The 19,541-nt window shown below is 53.5% G+C and overlaps 1 protein-coding gene across 1 annotated transcript in view; it reads left to right on the top strand.

The window, feature by feature from the left end:
* The window catches only part of LOC114011973 (hydrocephalus-inducing protein-like), a 94,206-nt gene that overhangs the window by 73,011 nt on the left and 1,654 nt on the right, over positions 1-19,541 (top strand). The window contains exons 19-24 of the mRNA XM_055819072.1: positions 5,855-6,093; positions 8,454-8,709; positions 9,810-9,953; positions 11,711-11,854; positions 12,687-13,000; positions 18,774-18,966. Coding sequence (XP_055675047.1) covers positions 5,855-6,093; positions 8,454-8,709; positions 9,810-9,953; positions 11,711-11,854; positions 12,687-13,000; positions 18,774-18,966 — 1,290 coding nt within the window. The remainder of the gene's footprint in view (positions 1-5,854; positions 6,094-8,453; positions 8,710-9,809; positions 9,954-11,710; positions 11,855-12,686; positions 13,001-18,773; positions 18,967-19,541) is intronic.

The raw sequence follows: 19,541 nt of genomic DNA, 5'->3' as shown, positions 1-19,541 counted from the left end.
AGGAATTACTTGCAGTTCCCCTCAGGCACCAGCTTCCCTGTACCCCGCTCCTCTCTGCTGGGTGAGTTGTGTCTGTTCTGTTCTCAGTTGCAGGGAGCAGCAGGGAGCATCTCTGCCACCAGAAGAAAATAAATAAAAACCTGCCAAATCTGTGTGTTGAGATGGGGCTTTTTGGGTGGGAAGAGGGTTGTAGGGACTGCATACCTGCGTCCTCGGTTGGCTTATCCCTGCTTGCCAGGTGTCTGCAGATCTGCGACCCTTGGGACCAGTGTGTCGTCCTGTGCTCACCCAGTGAATCCTGTGTCTGTCGGGTGTGCTTTTCCCTGTCAGATTGCTTTCCCAGCTGCCAGGCAGCCCAGCCTGCTAGGGAATCCTCTGGATCCAGCGAGGGGAGGATTTGTGTCTTTCTTGGGTAAAAAAAGACTGGAGCAATGGGTCAACATGAAGGAGCTGTTGCAGCTTAGCTGGGGGCTGATGTAACCTGCTGACAAAAGTGGCTGTTTCTCCTCCTTGCTCCGCTGTCATCTTCTTTTCCTGCCTGCCAAAGTGTCTGATATTTGCCATATTGACAAGTGCCAAAAGCTTGTTATGGATTGATGGAAGTGTTTGCTCTCCCTGCAGAAAGGAAAAAGCATCGTTCTTAGATAATTTCCTACATGTTCTTTGTCATGCTGTCTTCTCGGGGATCTTTTGTGTGGCTACTAAGGTTGACATCTCTTGGCATCACAGAAGGCAGCTGCGTATCACGTCTCTGTGATCAGGAAAGAAAAGACAGGCCTAGGGTGTAATTTTTCTTAATCAGTGGCAGCTTTCTTCTGCCTGCATAACCCCCGTGCTGGGTCTGTTATGTGCTACCGCAGGGTGGCAAATGGTTTCCCAGTGCCTTGTAACGAGGAGGAGACAGAAAACCTTCCTTGGGGTTTCCTCTACTCATGACAGTCGTAATGCGGGGTCCTGTCTCCTTCAGCCTGGTCCCTGACCTCCCTGATCCAGAGCCCTGTGCTCCAGGTGAAGCTCGCTGCTGCCTGGTTTCCAGCAGTGCTTGTACAGCCAGCTGGGTTGTCTTCAGGAGGGTGCCTGGTGGCTCAGTGCAGATCCCCTTCGGCGTTCCCAGGGATGCGCTGCTGCCACATTCAACTGGAGCTGACCTTGCAGAATAGACCAAGTTTTGTTTGTTTGGTGTGTTGTTTTTTTTAAAAAAAAGCTGTACCTGGTTATCTTGTCACTGGGATTCGCTGTGGATAACTCCACGGATTTTTCAGGCAGCATATAAAGGCTCTTGGTCAGGTGCGGTGTAAGCAAGGGCAGAACACGCAGTTCCCATACTCTGCTCCCCTGTAGCACAGGATTTGTTTCATTTACTAATTTCATTGCTTATTCCCTCAAGCTTTTGATGGCATTGCTTTTATTAATGAAATGGCCATATAGAAAGATTGCAAAACATGGAGATAAACTTCCAAACAGTGCTGATGCTGCTTTAGTGACTCTGTTCCTGGGTCTGGCTGACGGGCGATTCTGTTGCTCTCTGAGCAAACCGTGCAGGTTGTGGGCAGTGAAGGCTTTGAAGAGCACATCAGCATTGTCTGCAGTTCTCCCCAGCTGCTCTGGCTGAAGTCAGAGCAGACTTCAATTAGCAAGAGGGTGGTTTTCAAATCTACTGTAAATTACTCCCTCCCCCCGCCCCCCCGCCCCAAAGCAGCTGAATAATTAGCCAGCCTGTCAGTGTTTGCTCATAGTGAGACAGAGGCAGACAGTGCTGTGCCCTTCTCATGGTATCTGCAGTGCTATTTAGAAATTAGGGTTAAATTAACTTTCCAGGGTACGGGCAGCACTAGCCCTGCATATGTGGCCTCTTCCAAGGTGAGCAGAAGTTTTGAAGATGGATAGGCTTAACTCTTTCCTGAGCTGTCCCACCAGAGCGTCATGGTGCTCCAAAAGCTCACCTTTAGAATTAAACCCTTGGTTTGGCTTTAAAGGCTGTGTTTTGCTTATACAGCAGTACCAGTTTGTGCATTTCCACCCAGTTTGGTTTTGCCAGAGCTGGAGGGAGCCCTTTGTTGTAGCTGACAGTGCCTGGAAACACACAGCATCAGTTGTGAACAGGGCTCGTGGCCAGGAGCGTCCAGTCTCATGCTGGTGAGGGGGTTGTACCAAAAGCTGAGGAAGGTAGAAGGCTGTGTCCCTCCCAGTGTCACTCAGGCTTAGGTCCAGGGCACGTGGGCCTTAAAAGAGGGAGCAAAGGTTTGGAGGAGACCTTGGAAAAGGTGCCTGAAACCTGGCCTCAGGGAAGAGTTTGGATTTTATGGCATTCGGTATCTTCTATGGGTTCATGGTCTTTCAAAATTGCTGTGTTTCAGTAATGGAAGAAATTGTTATTCTGCTCATCTAGGAAAAGGGAACTTGTCGCGTTGTGCTGCACCCGCTGGCCAACAGGGTTCAAGAAGGGTAGAAGTCTTCAAGGCAGTTACGCTGCTACAGGCCAGAGTGACTCAGCTGAGCTGTCTTCCCAAGGGAAAAGCCGGAGGATTTTGGTTGTTCAGTCCTGTGCTTGGCAGCAGCTGGCCAAGCCATGGCCGTGTCCTGGCTGGAGAGCCCCGATGTGCAGAGTGGTGGCACTGGTCTCCCCAGCCCAGTGGGGAGGGCAGATTGGGACCTGGAGGGCTGAGCAATGGCCAGGGGACACAAATGGAGACAAGCTTCGTTGGCTCACTCAGCAGCTGCTGTTAGCTGAAGCAAGTGTGACAAATTGGGCTCCGTTGTTGGTGGCAGTGAGTGCCACACTTTAATTCTTTTCTTTTCTTTTTTTTTTTTTTTTTCCACTGGCTTTAGAGGCTCTGCCTGGATTTCACAAAACATCTCCTTGCTGGTGCTCTGGGGCAGAGGCTCAACCAAAGCGGTCCCCCTGCTTTTGCCGAGGAGATGCTGGTGCCGAGGTGCCAGGAGGAGGCTGGTGGCTGGTGGGAGCATCCGGCCAGCCTTGTGCTCTGATCCCCACCCTGTGGGCCTTAGGGTGCTTCTGGGCTCTTTCTGCCACTGGCAGTTTGTGCGGGTGAGGAGTCACTCTGCTATGAAGAGCACAGGCTCCCGCCCCTTAGGACAGCTAAAGCCCCTGGGACAAGGCTCCGTGCGCAGCTGATGTGGTGGGGGGTTATTTCCCCTTCGTGCGTGACCCCCACCGGGGGCGGTGGATCCGCCTGACGAGGTGTGAGTGCTCTCTTGCCAGAGCTATGGCTTGGTAAAGTACAGCTGCATTTTTCATGTTGAGTTCTGCTGCTTCTCTCACTTGTGCAAGGCTGGAATGACCAGATGGCTTCAATTAACGGGCTCAAAGTAACTTGCAGAGGGCAGCGTGGTGGCTCCTCAGCCATCCCTTGGGGCAGCCATCCAGCCGTCCATCTCTGATGCGCGCTGATGCCCGCTAGAAGCGAACGTTGGCAGCTCTTATTGCCAATGAAATCTGTCCCAGGAGAAGCTAACGATCTCAGCGCTGAGCTTCTCGAAGCGGTTGATGCCAGCCCTTGCCTGGCGCTCGGACTCTGGCATCCAGTGGTGCAGGCTCCTGCAGGGACAGAAATAGCCGCTGTCTTTGTCTGCCCAGCACGTGCAGCTATTGCATCGTGTCCTGGAGCGTTCAAGCCTAAGCAAGGAGTAGGGATGTTATCAGAAGTTAGATTTTGGCCTTCAGAGCAGGGGGATGGATGATTTTAGCATGTTCCCAAGGGATTTCTTGTCTCTGGGACACAACCTGGACCAGTGTAGGCAGAGGCTGACCTAAAAACCTGAGCAGAGCTGGTCCGGCAGAGCCTTTTGGTCCTGGCAGGTCTCCTGTTCAGCGGTGCACTGTGCTGCCCCTGGGACCCACACCAGATGCTAACGGAAAGGATGAGGACGCGATGCAAATCGTGCTCCTCCGGAGTGGCTGTTGGCCTGGCAGGGCACGGTGGGTCTGCGCTGGGTCACCCTGGGACACTGCGAGTCTGGCTCCATCGAGACAGCCTGTCATTGTTCCTCAGTAATAGTTCCTTGGGTACAATTTACTGCCGGCTTGTTGCCAAGCTGTGATAAATGAGCTTTGTCAGATAGCAGACTTGCAGATTCACCTCTGGAGCAGAGCTATCGGGTCTCCTTTTCAAGCAAGCTACTCTGTGTCAGCGTGAATCGGAGGAAAAGTTGTACATTAACGTCAGTGAAAACCTAACGCCCACTGGCTCGGTGTGAATGAGCTGGCTGGGTAGCCCTTGGCTGGCGGCAGCGCAGCCGATGCTTCCGAGGCCAGCGACCAGCTGCAGGGACCACAGGGGAGGGTTGGTGGGAATCCTCCGTGGTCAGTGAGGCCCCAGTGTTTACCCCGTGCCAGCCACCTGCCTCCATCCCAGTCTCATCTTGCTTTTTTAAAAAATTTTTTCAAGACTCTTTTTTTTTGAAGCCCTAGAGGACAAATTAAATGGAGCTGAGTGTATAAATGTTGCCAGTGCCTGGAATCGTTTTGATGCCTTTGGCACACTCCGTTATGGGATGCAGGCATGCAGCCCTGACCTGCTCTACGTGGAGGGCACAGCCAGCCTAAGGAGTTAGCGTAGCGGGAGCACCTACACTTGCTGCTGGGACCCTGAATGCTCAGCAAGTTACCGCTTCCCTGGCCTCCAGCTAGCCTTCACCTTGTCAGCAGAGGTCATTTTGGGGTGTTATTTTAAATGTTTCTGTGACTTCGAAGTGCTGCTTGGTTTTCTGCTGCTCTTCTCCCTTGGGCTGGCTGGTGTCCTGTTAGAGCTCAGAGCTGCCAGCCCGCCGGACGGAAACTCGAGCTAACTTCACCTGGATCGAGCACTTGCTTTTATTGTGTCAGGCCTCTGAGCACACCGTTGTTTCCTTTTTTTTTTTTTTTTAATTTAAATAGAAAAGTTACCCTCTTCTCGACAATACTGTAGAGTTTTGGATGAGTGGTGCCTGTCATCCTAAACACAGCACTGAACTGTGATGCATGTAGCACTGATGCTGTGATGGACACTTGAAAGCCACGTGTCTGCATCCCAGTGCATTTCCTGCTGGCCCGGGAGCACTGCGTGCATTTCTCTTCTGCGAGCTTGCACCTTGTGAATGTGGCTTTAGGTGGGCTGGAGGGGTCCAGCACCTCTGTTGCCCCATCCGTAGAGGGAGGCCCGTGAGGACCCAGAGGAAAAGAGTGCTTGGGAAGCCCAGGCCATGCCCACAGGGCACATGTCTTGAGGTTTTCTTTCTGCTTCTTGTTTCGCTGCCCTGCTATAAACACTTAGGGCTGACTTTGCCAAAGCAGAGGGCCTTGGGGCACCTCACTGCAGGTGATGGTCCATGGGAACAGAGGGCTGCAGCCCTTCAGGGGCTGTTGAGAAGCCTGACTCTTGGGAAAGAAGACTTTGGGGTTTTATCAGCCGCTTTTGCAAAGTTGTTCTTCGGGGTCTCAGCAGTATCCCCCAGCCGTGTGGCTGCTGCGGGGGGACTGGAGCAGTCCTGGCTTCCTCTGGCCTGGAGCCTTTATGGCAGAGCCGGCCACCGTTGTCGGGAAGCCAGGAGATATCAAGTGGCTTCCCTGGGTGTGCCCTCCAAGAGGGAGGCTGGAGGGACAGTAGCATTCTCCTGAGGGTGAGCATCCCTTGGGTCAGACAAAGCTGGGTTAACAAAGTGAGTCTGTTAAGGGAGGGTAAAATAGAGGTTGTATGAGCTCCTGCACGGGTGCTGTTTCAGCACTGTAGCTCAGAGTTGGGGAAATGAAGCCTTTATGGTTTTTACCTTCATGTCTTTAATCCTTTTTCTGCATCCCGCAGGAGACCAGGGTCCATGGTTTCCATCCTAAGTTACTGTTTGGCTCATCTTACAGGCTGGCAAACGCTCGCGCTGGAGGATTGAACCCAGTAAAGGAGTGATCCCCCCTGAGAGCGAGGTGTCTGTGGCCATCATAGCAAACTTGGACGACACAGAGAGATTTGAGGATGAGGTGAAGGTGTCCATAGAGAACAGCCACACCTACGTCATCCCCGTCCAGGCTGTCGGCACGGGCACAACGGTTGTCACCGACAAACCCATTGCTCCGGAGCTCAACTTGGGCCTCTGCTTCAGGTAGGGATCTCTCGGCTCCTGCTTCCCACGTGGGCTCGGCAAGGAGTTTTGCTGTAGTCCTTCAGGCTAGTTGTTCTTCAGTGCTCGAGGTCCTGGCTCTGCTTCACCGAAGCCACAGGAACTCCTTTAGGAGTGTTTTATGGCCGTTTGAAAGTTGTTAGATACCCTCAGAAGCCACCAAAGTGGAAACCAGTTGCTAGATTGTCCCTGACTTGTCTTTAGTTGGAATGTATTTATTTCCTTTATCAAAGAACGAGCTGGAGGAAAACAGCAGGTCCCAGAAGCCTCCTGCTGGAAAATGCTACATTACAAGTATAAACATATTTCTGTTTGCAATAACGTTGCTTACCTTTCCAGTCACTATGGATTATTCTCTCGCAAGAGCGGAAAACCTTCGTGGTAGCTTGTTAGCAACTCCTCGACTGAATTAATGGTGCTGGTTTATTTCCCTTCTGCCTGGGAGTCCTGGAGGAGCTGCAGTTTCTTTGCCCTGTGTCATCCATCAGTCTGCTCGTCTTCCCCAGTTCCCCTGCTGGGCCACTCTTTATTAGAGGCACTCGCTCTTCCCTCGTTTCCCCTGCCCGCTTTCCTTGCGGTCTGCCAGCACTGCGGCGGCAGCCCGAGGCAGAAGCGAGCGAGGCTGCCTGCAGGAGCAGCTCTGAGCGGGAGAGGAGGAGATGTTGGCTGAGGTTGGGTGGGATAAATTGCATGTGCTACCTGAAAGAGCTTAGCTCGGACGGGGGGATTCGTGGATCCTAGTGCGTGTGTCTGAAACTGCCTACATTCTTATAAATGGGAGAAAAAATAAGCCTTTTCAAAGCGCTGTTGCTGTCAGAGTCCTCTTGGGACGAGAATAATATTCTTCTCCAAGTGCCTGTTCCTTTTGCTGACTGCAAAGAGGCTCCACAGTGCTCAGATACCTAAATTTTGGGCTAGAAAGAGCAGGTTGATGCTGCCTTAAGCATTTAGGCAAGATTAGTGGGGGTGGGGTGGGGTGTTGGGGTGTGTTAAATGTGCACCCACAAGCCCCCCAGGTAAGCAGGGACATTACAGGGAGATTGGCACTTGGCCAGCGTGCCCTGTGCTCTGTGCAGCCACAGATGGGCTGCACTGCGGAGGGGAGAGTGTGGGTGGGATTGGTGTCATCGTCCTCTGCCCCCCTTCGTGTCTTTGCCCGCAAGCTAGTTGGGAGCCGCCGTTGGCAGCGGGTGCAGAGGTGCCACCAGGTGAGCTGGGGGGACCCAGGTGACATCCCAGATGAGGTGGGCTTTCCCAGAGCCACAAATCAGGCACCTACCCAGAGCTTCCCCCAGCCTTCATCTGCCGCTGTCCACAACAGAAAACCGGTTCATACTAAGCCTTGTACACATCATTTGTAAAGTGTGTTTCAAAGACTCGTTTGTTCTAATCTGTCACTTCTGTGTTGGTGTTTAGCTGCTTGTGGCAGACGTGCATTTTGCCAGCCACGTGTTCTGTACCTTTCAAAAACCCCATAATTGTTGTAGGAACAATTCATTTCCTGGTGGTGCTCAGATTTATAGAGGGTAGAATAATTATTCCACACTGGCCTGCAGTTAGTGTTTCTTTACATAACGGAATATTCAATTTCCATTGAATATTCGTTTTGGTTTGTATCTAGCTGTAGTGATCAATCTCTTGTTGTCACTCCATTCCCTCAGCAGGTAGACCTGGTCTTGCTGCTGTGTTTGTCTTGGGGGAAGCTTATGCTGATCCTGCGTTCTCACAGTGCATTTACCTTCCGAAGACACAAAACCATCTGCCCTGTTCAGCTGATGCGTTGGGGACAGGGAGAGTTGGATGCTCCCTAAGAGATGGGGGAGTGAGGGGGGTAAGATGGGCCCCGACGGTGGGATAACTGGTGCCCAGATCTCCAGATGAGTCTCTGCACCCTGCCAGCTCCCCAGTAGCATCTTCAGAGGAAGCCACCTGAGGCAGCAGCTCCCCAGGGGCAGGCGAAATGGCAGCAGAGCTGTTTGTCCACCCACCTGCAGCCAGGGCAGAGCAGCTTCGTGCCTGGTGCAGGGAGACCTGCAGGACGCACCTTGGGAAAACCCTCTGAGTGCTGAGCACCAAAGGGTGATGCTCTGCTTGCGAGTACCTGAGGTGATGGATCTTTGCGAAGCTTTTCCTTGCTGTACACAAACTGACCAGCTGCTGGATGCTGAACTTAGGGCCAGCCGAGGTCTGGCTTTGGCTGAAGCTTCAAGCTAGGTCAGCCTTTTCAGAGGTGGTTTTATTGCTGGGCGTACGGTCAGATAACGCCATTGGGGTGCTGAAACTGGGTGACCGCTGGGAAATAGCAGCTCCCATAATGTTTTCCATCTCTGCTTCTCTTCTAGCTTTGATCCCTGCTGTTACCGTTTCAAGATGACAAACAGAGGACGACGCACCCACCAGCTGTGTTGGTCAACAGAAGGCTTCCCCACGTTCAGCCAGCGTGACCGTCTCCGTGCCATCAGTAACACCAAGGGCACAGATTCCTCCCAGAGCCCCAAACCTGCCTGCCCTGTGTTTAAGCTTCGACCGCTGAGGACAGAGCTGATGCCGGGCAAGACTGTGGAGATGGTGCTGGAAGGCTCCTCCAGCACTCCCCAGGTGAGGTGCCCCACGAGGGCTGCGCCCTCCCCACCAGGTCACCTCCGCTGGGGCTTCTTCCGACCCCTTGACATTTGCCTTGGGAAGAGGAGCAAGTGCTTTCCAGAAACTGTTTTAATGCCACAAGTTACCATGGCAGCACCAGCTGCTTTCCTTGCTGGCCGCCATCAGTGTTTCCAATGCCACCATAAACCCAGCTCGCTGGTACCAAAATGCTGGCTGAAGGGAATGTTGCTGCTTCAGAAGCAGAGGGCAGGTTACAGGGTGTCGTGTGCTGAGGCAGAAAGGAAGGGCGGAGAAAATAAGTTACGCTTAGGCTAGGAGCAGAGGCTGTAAATAAATGAAAACATGTGAGGTCATAGATCTGGTGAAAAGAGTGAATTAAAAAAACCCAAGCACCAAACCTGTGAAGAGAGGGAGAGTCTGAGAGCAGCATCATTTTTCCTCTGTAGACAAACACGGGCAGAGGCTTGTCTAGCACCGAGTCCTGGAGGAGAAAAACAGTGCATGCCAGCCCTGATGGTCAGAGTGACGTTCATCCACATGGGAAAGTGTTCCCAGGGATTGTTATAATTGACAGCTTGACTTGTCGGTATTTCCATACCAGCTCACCCCAGACTCTCAGCCAGCCTTGGTGTCCCAAGGGCAGCCGGCTCTCGCAGCACCCTTGGGTGGCAGCTCAGCAGGGTCACGGGGTGTTCTCCCCCCCGGGCCCTTCTTTCCAGGCCAGGGGAAATCCAACTCTGCAGAGGAGCTGCCAGCTAACCCTGGTGTACATTCCTTGGCTCTGGGACCACTGGGCCCAGGTGTTTAAGCAAATGTGGAATGAATCTTCATGAAGCTCCTGCTGTTCCTAATGATCTGAAAGGTGCTTGCAAGGGTTGCCTCAGTGGCAGCTTGCAGAAGGCTTGATCGCTCGCCTAGCTGAGTGCCCTCATAAATAGGATGCAGCATAACAAGAGGAGGGGGCTATTGAGGAGGGCAGTGACTGTAAGTTGCTGGCAGGAGTAGGGTCCGTGGTTGGGTGGCTAGCAACTGCAGCGTGTTTTGTGGATGCCCTGCCAGCACCTGCTTGGGTGACGCGTGACTCTTGCATGCAGGTGGTGAAGGAGCGGCTGCTGTGTCACGCCGTGGTGGGGAGCAAGGCGGGGAAGGCACAGATAATGCAGATGGATGTCACGTGTGAGTTTGTTGATCCCGTTCTGCAAGTGTCTACCAGAGAAATCACATTCCGGGTGGAGAAGGTAAGTCTCAGGATTGCATCCTGGCATTGAAGAGCGTGGCTGATGGCCGAAAGCCTGCAGGGTGTGTGTGCCTGTTAAACACGGGGGGGGGACGGGGATTGTTAAACCGCTTCCCCAAGTCCACGGGGCTTCGGCTATCGATTTGAGCCAGAGCAAGCTTTGGCCGTTACCACGAGATGGTTCTACCACAGAGATGGTGATTTCGCTGCCCTGGGGTCGGGGACAGTCACAGCTCTGCCCTTCTCGAGGTGGAGGCAGGATGGAGCTGCTGCGCCAAGGGCACAGGTGAGGCAGTGGGACCCGCGAGCGCAGCGTGGCCGTTGCACAGCTGCCTTGTGCGCTGGGGCTGCTGGGGGAAGAGCCGATCGCTGCAGCTGAGCGATGCTAAACCCCTCCTCACCCTTCCTGAGGCACTTTGTGAAGTAAGTGAGGATGCTTTTAGCGATGAGATGGTTTTCGGACTTCAGCGAAGTAAAGCTGAGATTGCAGCTGCTGCGCTGAGGGGGGATCGTAGCCACTTGTAGAGAGACACGTGTTTGTGTACTCAAGATGAAGGGAGGTTTTTGAGGCTCCTCCAAGGCATGGGGATGTCTGAACACTGATCCTGTAGGGAAGCTGAGAAAAACGGAGCTTCCTGCCAATTCCTCAGGCTGGTGAAGGAAAACTGTCATCTTTTGTCTCTCCCTGCCTTCCCTGCTCTTGGCATGGATGCTAGCTCTTTGCGTTTCCCTCAGCCTCACCTCCTTCAAAGGACCTGCAGTCATCCCTCAGCTGCAGTGATGACAACACCGATGCAAAACAGGAGCCCTTTAGTCTCTGGGTCCTGACTCCTCCATCATCTTTCCCTCTCCCACGCGGTGTCTGAAACAGAGAAGATGGTTCATTATTTAGTTTCTGTATTTTCAGGCCTCTCCTCTGGTTCCCAGGCTTCCAGAGAAGCACAAAGTCCTGTGAGTGGGCAGTTCACACTTAATGAGAAGCTTTTCAGCTGTTCCTGATGTCTGCCTGTGTTCTGCTTGATACCCCGTGCTCTGGTTTATCGAGTGCTATGATGCTGCAGCTGTTGGATATCGATACATCCAGAACTAGTTTCCCAACTGCTGCCTAGTTGATGTGAACCCTGCAGGAAGGCCAGAGTGATGCATGAACAGGAAGAAATAGCTTAGGCTGAGCTTGACTGTGAGGCTACAGACACTTTGTCACTGGAGCAGGGACAGCAGGACGCACGTTGCAACCAGACCGTTGAGATTTCTAGCTGGCTGTTTGTGCGTGTAAATGTTCCAAGCTCACCTTAGGCTACTGCAGGCTCTCTGCTCCAGGCCAAATCCTGCTTGCTTTTCTCTTCTAACTAGCATCCCTGCTTTTATGAGGCTCCTGGAGCCACTAAGGCTGTACGAAATTACTGGGGGTGAAAATCGTCTTGTGCCATTCTGCCCAAGAGAGGGTAAACTGGAGACAAGCGCTCTGGGTTCACTTTCTGCTTTTGACCTTGGTCAAGCAGCTGCCTCCTCTCAAGGTGCTGTTCCCTCATCTGTATGTGAGACTGTTTCCCTGCCCCCTGGGGGATGCTGTGGTTTCTAAACATGAAAAGCACCTGACGTTCTGAAAGAAAAACCTTGTAGAAGGGTAGAAACTAATACAGACAGTGAATAAGAGATGTGTGCAATTTTGGGGTTGGAAACTTTGAAATGCGTCAGAAGGGAAGGGAGGTGCATGGCCACTTCAGGTTGTTTTTTTCTTGTCTCTTCTTTCTGTAGCTACCCAGTGACGTCCTCAGCCTACAGCACAAGCCTCTTACTTTAAGAAACATGTCCTCCCTGCCGCTGAGCATCGTCCTGGCCTTAGACCAACCCTTCCGAGTCTGTGATGCGGCCCGGCAGCCCCTCCCTGCAGATGTCCGGGTGAGCAGGACCTTCCGGCAGTGGGCTTTGAGGAGGAGGGATGTGGCAGTGCATTCCTGTTGGGAGGTCCTCTGGCAGGGCAGTGTCTTCTGTAGAGTCAGCAGTAGCCTGGCCCCAACTCAATCAGATTTGAAGCGAGCTTCTGGAAGAAACAAAAATACCTGAGTTGGGAAGATACTTCGTGGCTCAAAGCCATGAGGAGAAGGGAGCAGGCACCTAGGGCTGGGCAAGCCATGGAGTAAAGGTATCTCCTGGGACTTGCAGCAGCCGTCCTCAGCCAATCTCAAGAGCAGCTTGCTCTCTGTGAGGGCAGCTCTGCCTTCGGGAAGGCTGAGGGTGCTCCTCCCACTGTCGCCTGGCACCTGCCCTGTCGGTGGTGGAAGGCGCTGGACATGGGCTCTGCTGGACACGCGCTGGTGGAGGTGCGGGCACCGTTCCTGTGCCGCGCCGGTGACTGGCCCCTGCGAGGCTGAGGCTGCCGTGCCAGTGCACTTGTGCTGTGAGGATAAAGGAGTTTCTCTGGAGTCAGGGCAGCAGCCCTGGCTTGCTGGAGTGCTGGTTCGGCTGTGTGTTTAGCACAGAGCCTCTGTGGGTCCAGAATTCAGTAGGACAATATTTATTTCCCCCTGGTATCGATGCAAAGCGCAGAAACGTGAGCCTGCAATAGTCTGACGAGAGCGTGGTGCTTGCAGTCAGGCACTCGCTGTAAAGAACGTGCAGGGTGGGCTGAGAAGCCCACGCTGAGGTCATGCTTTAAGACATTGACGTGTTCCATGCTATCCAGCCTTGGACTTCATTACGCTGGTGTTTGATCTTTTTAATCTCCTTGCAGCCGATGAAGCTGGAGGTAGGGGAGGAACTTCATTTCTTCATCAGATTTAACCCTGCTCACGAGGAGCATCTGAATAGCTGGGTGGCAGAGAAGGCTCTGAAGATACAGCTGCTCGAGCATCCTCGCGAGGAGCAGGTCACTGTTCGGGGAGAAGTCTTCTTCCCAAATCTCCAGTTCCAGACCATGGCCGTGGACTTTGGCTGCATCTTGAATGACACTGAGGTGGAGCATTACGTTGAGATGACCAACGGCAGCCCGCTTCTCGTCCGGTACCACTGGTCATTCCTGACGGGCGGCCACGCGAGCCAGCTGAGGTATGTGCACCGTTGCCCTCTCCTTGAAGCTCCTCTTCCTAGTGTCCTGTCTGCACCTGGCGAAGACCCAGGCTGTTTGCCTGGGATCTGGCAAACTGCCTTCAACTCTCCCTGGTGGGAATAACACCTGCCAGCCGTGGTCAGGCTAGATGCTCAGGGAACAGGTGATCTCTACCAGTTTGACGCTGGGGGGGAGACCATGTTCTCCAGCCGAGCTGGGGCTGTACGACACTACTAACGCTTTTTGCTTAGCCCATACCCTGGAGTCCTGCTGTGCCTCTGGAGCTACAAAGCCACGCTTAGGCACGTGGACGGTAACGTCACCGGTTTTCCATCCCTGCCGACCCTGTACGTTGTCATTTCATCCTAAGAGCCTACATAGGCGCTGCCACCAGAAGGACCTGCTGCTGCCCCGGTCCCTTGCTGCTGCTTTGCTGTAGCCCCCGTACTGGTTCCCCGGGAAGGAAAGCTGCTGTGGAGAGCTGTGCTCGCAGACCCTGGTGGCCTGAGGCAAACAGCACCCTGGAGAAGGGAGTTTTTGTCTGTTAGCTGTTTTGTGAATGCGACGTGCAGTTGATTCAGCATTTTTCACCAAAACGGCAGGTTCTGCTGGGGCTGTAGGTCCAGCTGCAGGTGTCGGTGGGAGCGCTTGTCTGAGCATCCCTGGGAGGCAGGGCATCCAGCCCTGGTCAGTGGTTTCCAAGCCCAAGAGCACTCTTGCAGTGGTGCTGCAGCACACCTATAAACACATTTCTAGCAGTTCCTCCCGCTGTGGCCTCTCTGTGTAGTACAGAAGACTAGTCTGGGCGGTTTTAATGGCAGTAGCAACTGTTTTTTCCATAATGCCCTGGGAAACCAAGCAAAGTTAACCACTGCGTATTGAAGTGCTGCTATTGCAAATAACAGAGATCATAAATAAACAGTTTTGTTTAGGGAGTTGGAATTTGGCTTAGAGGAGACTGGGCGCTGGCATTAGCTATGGCGGTGAGGAGGGCTTGGGGGAGAAGCTGTGGACACTGGGGTAGCCTGTTCACAGCGGGCTCTTACCAGTCTGGTGTGGCCCTTCATGCGTGGCGCCTTCAAGAATGGACCCTAAAATGCAGGGGAAAGTCTGCAAAAGCAGGTGCAAAGGAAGTGGACAGGGAAAGAGTAACAGGGCTGTAAGCTTTGCTCGGAAGCCCCTGTCATCTCCTGGTAAATTAGATTAGGGTTTAATTACAAGCTAAGGGAAAAATCCAGCGTTGATGATAGAACAATGCATATATTTTATGATAACAGAGAAACAAGCACATTGGAGCGAAGCCTGTGTGGAATTAATTTCCTCTGGGGCCACTTATTGGCCAGTTGCCTGTTTGTATCTACTCTTTTTTTTTTTTTTTTTGAACCAATTTAGGGTTTTGGAAATGTGACTGCTGAATCAGTTTTCAGCTTTTAATTCCCCCATCTCCACTTAAATTGGCTTTGCTGGACCTGAGCCTGCAGGTTCTTCCGGCAGATGCTGAGTCACCCAGCTCTGAGTTGGTAGCAGTTGAGAGTCTTTAGCATCTGGCAGGATAGCAGCCCCTGCTCCAGAGGGTTTGGCATAGCCCCTTTGCTGGCTCGTTAGTGCTGTGGACATTAGGACAGCTCCCTTTTCTGCTCTGCATGTTAATTAAGCAGTAATGTGCTCGCTCTGGGTCCCTCGGCAGACACCATGTGATTCTCCATGTCAGGGCTGGAAATGAAGATGGTCTCCAGGCTGTTAACACCTCAAATTGCTCATTAAGAGCCCAGCAGAAGGGCAGCATGTCAGATATTATTTCTGGTCTACATTAAGCACTGTTGCTATTCTAAATTATCAGATCAAACTAACTCGGTCTGACATCGAGGGAATCAAACATCAGGTCTCATGAAGGTGAGATCGATAGAATTGAAGCGTCCACACATCTAACCTTGCTGGAGCTGATCGCCAGAGACTCCCAGCATCAATCAGACACACACATTTATTTTGGCCAGGAGAGAAAAATGTTGTTTCTCTGCCTGGACAAGACTATTTGTGTTTAAAGTGGGTTTGGTTTTTTTTCTTCTAATTGTTCAACCCATTTTTTCCTCCTTACTCTTTAGTCACTGCTGCTACTTTGAGCAATCATATCAGCAACACAGTCCAGTCACTGCTGTGCGGTTAGTCATTTCCAGGGCGTGCACAGTGACAGTTGGAGGTGTCGGATCTCACTGCAGTGATGTTGCTTCTATGTCTCTGCGCTGCCTGGTCTGAATGTCAACGGGTGGCTCAGTAAATGCACAAATCTTAGCTCAGCAGAGGAATTTATCCTAGCAAAGAAATAGTCATCAGGGCATTGGGGCAAAATGCAGTTTCGTCTTTGCTCTTGGCGAGGGCAGACCATCACCACCACCTTCCCCAGCTGCTGGCCAGGTGGCCCAGCTCAAGCCCCGTGTTCCCACAGGGTGCACTGGGCAGGTTTTGGGTTTACTTCTGTATCACATTGTTTTCAGTTGCAAACACCCTTGAGCTGTCTTGCTTGTTCCAAAGTCCCTTTTTTAATCTGTGTCTGTTGGCCTGCAGGACAAATCGAAGTGCATCGTCAGGGTCCATAAGCCTGTTTAGATGCCTCAGGGGCGCGTGGTCTCTGGTGCTTTGCCCTGTGACAGAGCTCGGGCTTTGTTGGGGGGCTTGTTTTCCCCCGGTGCTTTGGCTGTGCCGAAGGGATGCACCAGCGTGTGGTCCCTGGGGGCCTGGGCAAGGATGCTGGGCGTGTGGGTGCCACGCACCAGGGCAGTAGCCTCAGTGCTGTTAAAACTCCTGCATTTAATGCAAAGGGGTGGTGGCTCCTGGCACGTGTCCTTGGTGCTGGCAGGACCTGCAGGGACCTCGGGCCTTCCGATCACCGTTCTGGGGTGTCTGTCCTGCTGGTGGTGGCTCTCGCACAGCCTGAGCTGGCAAGGTCACGTCATCCTGCCTGAATCTTCACACGTGGTTTGCAGAAGCGGTGTGATTTCTAGCTCCTCTATTTTGGGAGGTGGGTGTGGGAAGTGGTGTGAAGCTGTATCCTTAGCAGGCTCAGAAACCAAGAGATAGGCTGATGTCTCAGCAGTTCGGATGGTGGGTGGCACAAGGCTGTCCTGGCCCTAGCAGGAAGGACTCTTCTCTCCCTGCTGTCAGTGTGCCTGTGCTGCCATTGAATCCCTCCTGTTAATACCTGGATCCATTTTGTCTCATCTGACGGGTGGCCAGGTTGGGTGAGATGGACGCAGGGGGGTTAACACCTTGCTGTCAGCCCCTCCAGCCCCAGGCTGACCTGCTTATGTCAGGCGGCTCCTCATCTCCGCTCCAGCGTGCTGGTGGAGGCACTTCCGCAGCCCTCTGGCCCCTCTGCTTTGGGGCTGGTCCCTTCTGCAGGTGGAGGAGCCGCGCTCTGCTCCTTGCCTTCATCCCTGCGTTCACAGCCTTGCCCTGAAAGTGCTGGAGGCTGCCCAGAAGGTCCCGATTCTGAGAAAGGGTTACCTCAAGCCTGGGCTGATGCTGAACATCTCATCATCTTGCCCTTCTTTCCCAGGACCAACCCCCTTTCCTTCAGTGCCAGGAAGATGTCGTGTCCTAGGGGTCAGCTTTCCGTTGACACCTCGGGTTCCTCACTCCCTTCCTTTTCATGTGATGCTCATTGTTGTTCATTTTGACTTTCCCCCACTGGAAAGAGCCCCTGGCTGTGCTTCGCGCTTCTCCGCAGCAGGACTTGCTAATCGCGTCATCTCCCAGCACTGGGTCCCAGAGGGCTTCTACTTTAGAGTGAAAAATACTGTTGTTGTCTAGGCACCACGGTCCGGTGAAGTTGCCTCAAACCATTCTGTAGAACTAAGGGTACCTTAATAAATGATTATGGATTTTCCATCTCGGGAGTTTCGCTCTCCTTGGGAGCTGTTACTAAGCCGCAGTATTTATCACAAGCCACTCTAAGAGCTGCGGTTTCATTTCCTCACCATGTGCATCGCAGCGAGTGGTTCTGGGACAGCTGCCGTGTTGACGGCCGGACCCAGGCGCCCAACGGGTGCGTGGGCTGGTGCGTGGCTGGAGGGTGTTGAGGTGCTCCTCTTGGTGGCCCGACACTGCGGGCATCTCCCCTGCCGCCAGGGAAGAGTAGCGTGCAGCTGCAGGCTGCCCAAAAGCACCGCTGTCCCAGCTGAGCTGGATTTATCTCATCCTTACGGAGCTGCCCAAGTCAGCGGCCGCTGGAGGTGTCGGGCAGTTTGGTCGCCCATCAGGGCCCCCCAACATGCACCCGGGTGCCTGGGCTGAGAGGAGCAGAGGTTGCGTGGGTGGGACCGTAGGTGGGCGATGCGCTGCAGGGCAGAGCGAGCGCCTTCATCCCCTCCAGCCCTGGTTTGTTCTTCCCCACGGACAGTGCCGAGCTGTTGCTCGGGGTCCCCGTGGCGTCCCAGCAGCAGGCGGAGGGAGGGCTGTCAGGGGCTCACCTGGGCGAAGCCGTGTTCTTGCATGTCGCTGTAGGGAGGGCAAGTCAGGCGGGATCTCTTGCGGGTTATGAAGAGCAGAGCCTGTAATCCAGAAATGAAAACCAGCCTTGGATACTAAAGACAAATCTTTGTTTGGAGCCCATGGTTCAAGGCACTGAATTCCCAGCTGTAAAAAATGTGCCGTGTTTGACTGTGGGGGGAACGCTTACGAATAGGCACAGTGGCAGGTAGGCATGGCCCGAGCGCGTCCCTCCACGTGGCGTTGGAAATCCAAGCAGAGCTACTGTGAGCACCTGCTGCAATTTCATACAGGGACCATAGTCAGAGTCACTTGGAAATTCTGAAAATGTTAACCCGTGCACTTTTTACTGGCTGCTGTCGCTCAAAGGATAAACTCGGCTCTGTTTGCAAAACGAGCGGTTGAACTGCTTTGCTGAACCATTTGCCAAATTTGTCCTCCAACAGTTCGTGTTTAGAAACTGCTGGGGAGGTAATGATGGCATCAGGACGTGCCACACCGGTTATAAGCTCGTTTCAGCAGAGCTGCAGCCTTTGTGGCGCGAGGTGCGGTTCGAGCTGCTGTTTTGCAGCCAGGGAGTACCTGCGGCACGACAGGGAGCTGAATCTCGGTGTTGCGATTGGAATAGATTGATTAAAAATGACCCAAAGTACTAATCGCGGCTGCTTTGGTGCTCATCGGGGATCAATGGGCTGTTTAATTGTGAGTCTCTGCCTGGAGCCGCTTGGCATGTCTTCCCGTGTTCCTTGCGTGTGCGAAGGTGTCCCGTGCTGGGCTCGTGCCGGCTCTGTCGGGGTTCAGGCACAGCAGGCGGCGGGCTCCGTCCCTGCTCCTGCCATCGCCGCTGCTGGTCCTGACCCGCAGCTGTGCGTAACCGCCCAGGGGAGAATTCAGGGTAAATACCTAGAAGAGCTGAAAACCTCCTTGCGGCGCTGGGTCTGTGCTGGCGCATCGCCATCCAGATCTGCCCCTTTGTGTCTCAGTCCCACCTTTTTGTGCAGTTTGTCCTTTTGTCTCCCTGCAAGGTGTGGTGTTCACCTCTGACATCTGCAGTTCCTCATTGCAAGCAGTTGCCAGCTGCCTGCCCCACTGCTGGACCAGCATCATCCCTGGGCAGCCCCCAGCGTTGACCTGCTCCACCCTGGTTCTGGAGCTGCCAGGTCGGATCCATTCCTGGGCTGGCGGCACCAGCGCCCACCCAGGGGCCACGTCCTGCCAAGGAACTGCTTGTCCAGGTCTTCCTCCCTCCTACTGCAGCTTCATGATTGAAGTTACGGTTTCTTCCAGGTTCAGCCCTCCAGTACCTAAACTGTTCATCAAACCCCAGCCACCGAAGGAGGAGGGAGCCTGCTCGGAGCACTCGGCATCTGCAGAGAGCAGTGTCAGTGATGGATGTGTAGAGGAGCCAGCTGAAGCCCTGGGAGCAGTGGGGGATCCTGCCCAAGAGCCAGCAGATGCAGAGGACTCCCTGGAAGCAAAGGTAGATTTTCTTGTACACTCACTGTTTTGTGTTGCCTCCCCCAGCTTGCCACCAAAAAGCCGTGCTGGTGCCAGCACCCTTTTTTTGCTGCCCTGCTGCCATGTGCCCTGAGAGTGGGCTGGGCAGCAGGGCCAGCAGCTGGACACGGGGCTTGTGGGGACAGACAAGCAGGGTAGTGTTGTTTGGAGAAGCCCATTCAGGTCCTCCTGACCTATGGTGAGGTTGGGGTTTTTTGGTTGGGTTGTTTTTGCACTGTGAAAGGGAGGGGTTTTACCTGCACCGTGATGTGAAGCTTCCAGTTCCCTTCCTCTGTCAAGCCCTGCCCAGTACTGGTCTCCATGTACCACCTTCTCAGCCCCAGCTAGAGGCACCCATTGTCACGTCTCTGCCTTCGCCCGAGCCCCGGTATTGCAGCGATGGCCACAGAGCTGCCTTTTTATAAATGGAGACTTGACAAAGTTGCTGTCTTTTCCTCTTAGTATGGGAAACAGCCTTTGGTCTGCTGACCTTCCTGGTGAGCCTCGGTGCTTTGGAGCTTGGCCTCGGTGCTAGTGGGAGCTGATGGTGCCTTCTGC

This window comes from Falco peregrinus, chromosome 14, assembly GCF_023634155.1.
Source record: "Falco peregrinus isolate bFalPer1 chromosome 14, bFalPer1.pri, whole genome shotgun sequence".
NCBI classification, from domain to species: domain Eukaryota; kingdom Metazoa; phylum Chordata; class Aves; order Falconiformes; family Falconidae; genus Falco; species Falco peregrinus.
This window is presented reverse-complemented; position numbering and strand designations above follow the sequence as displayed.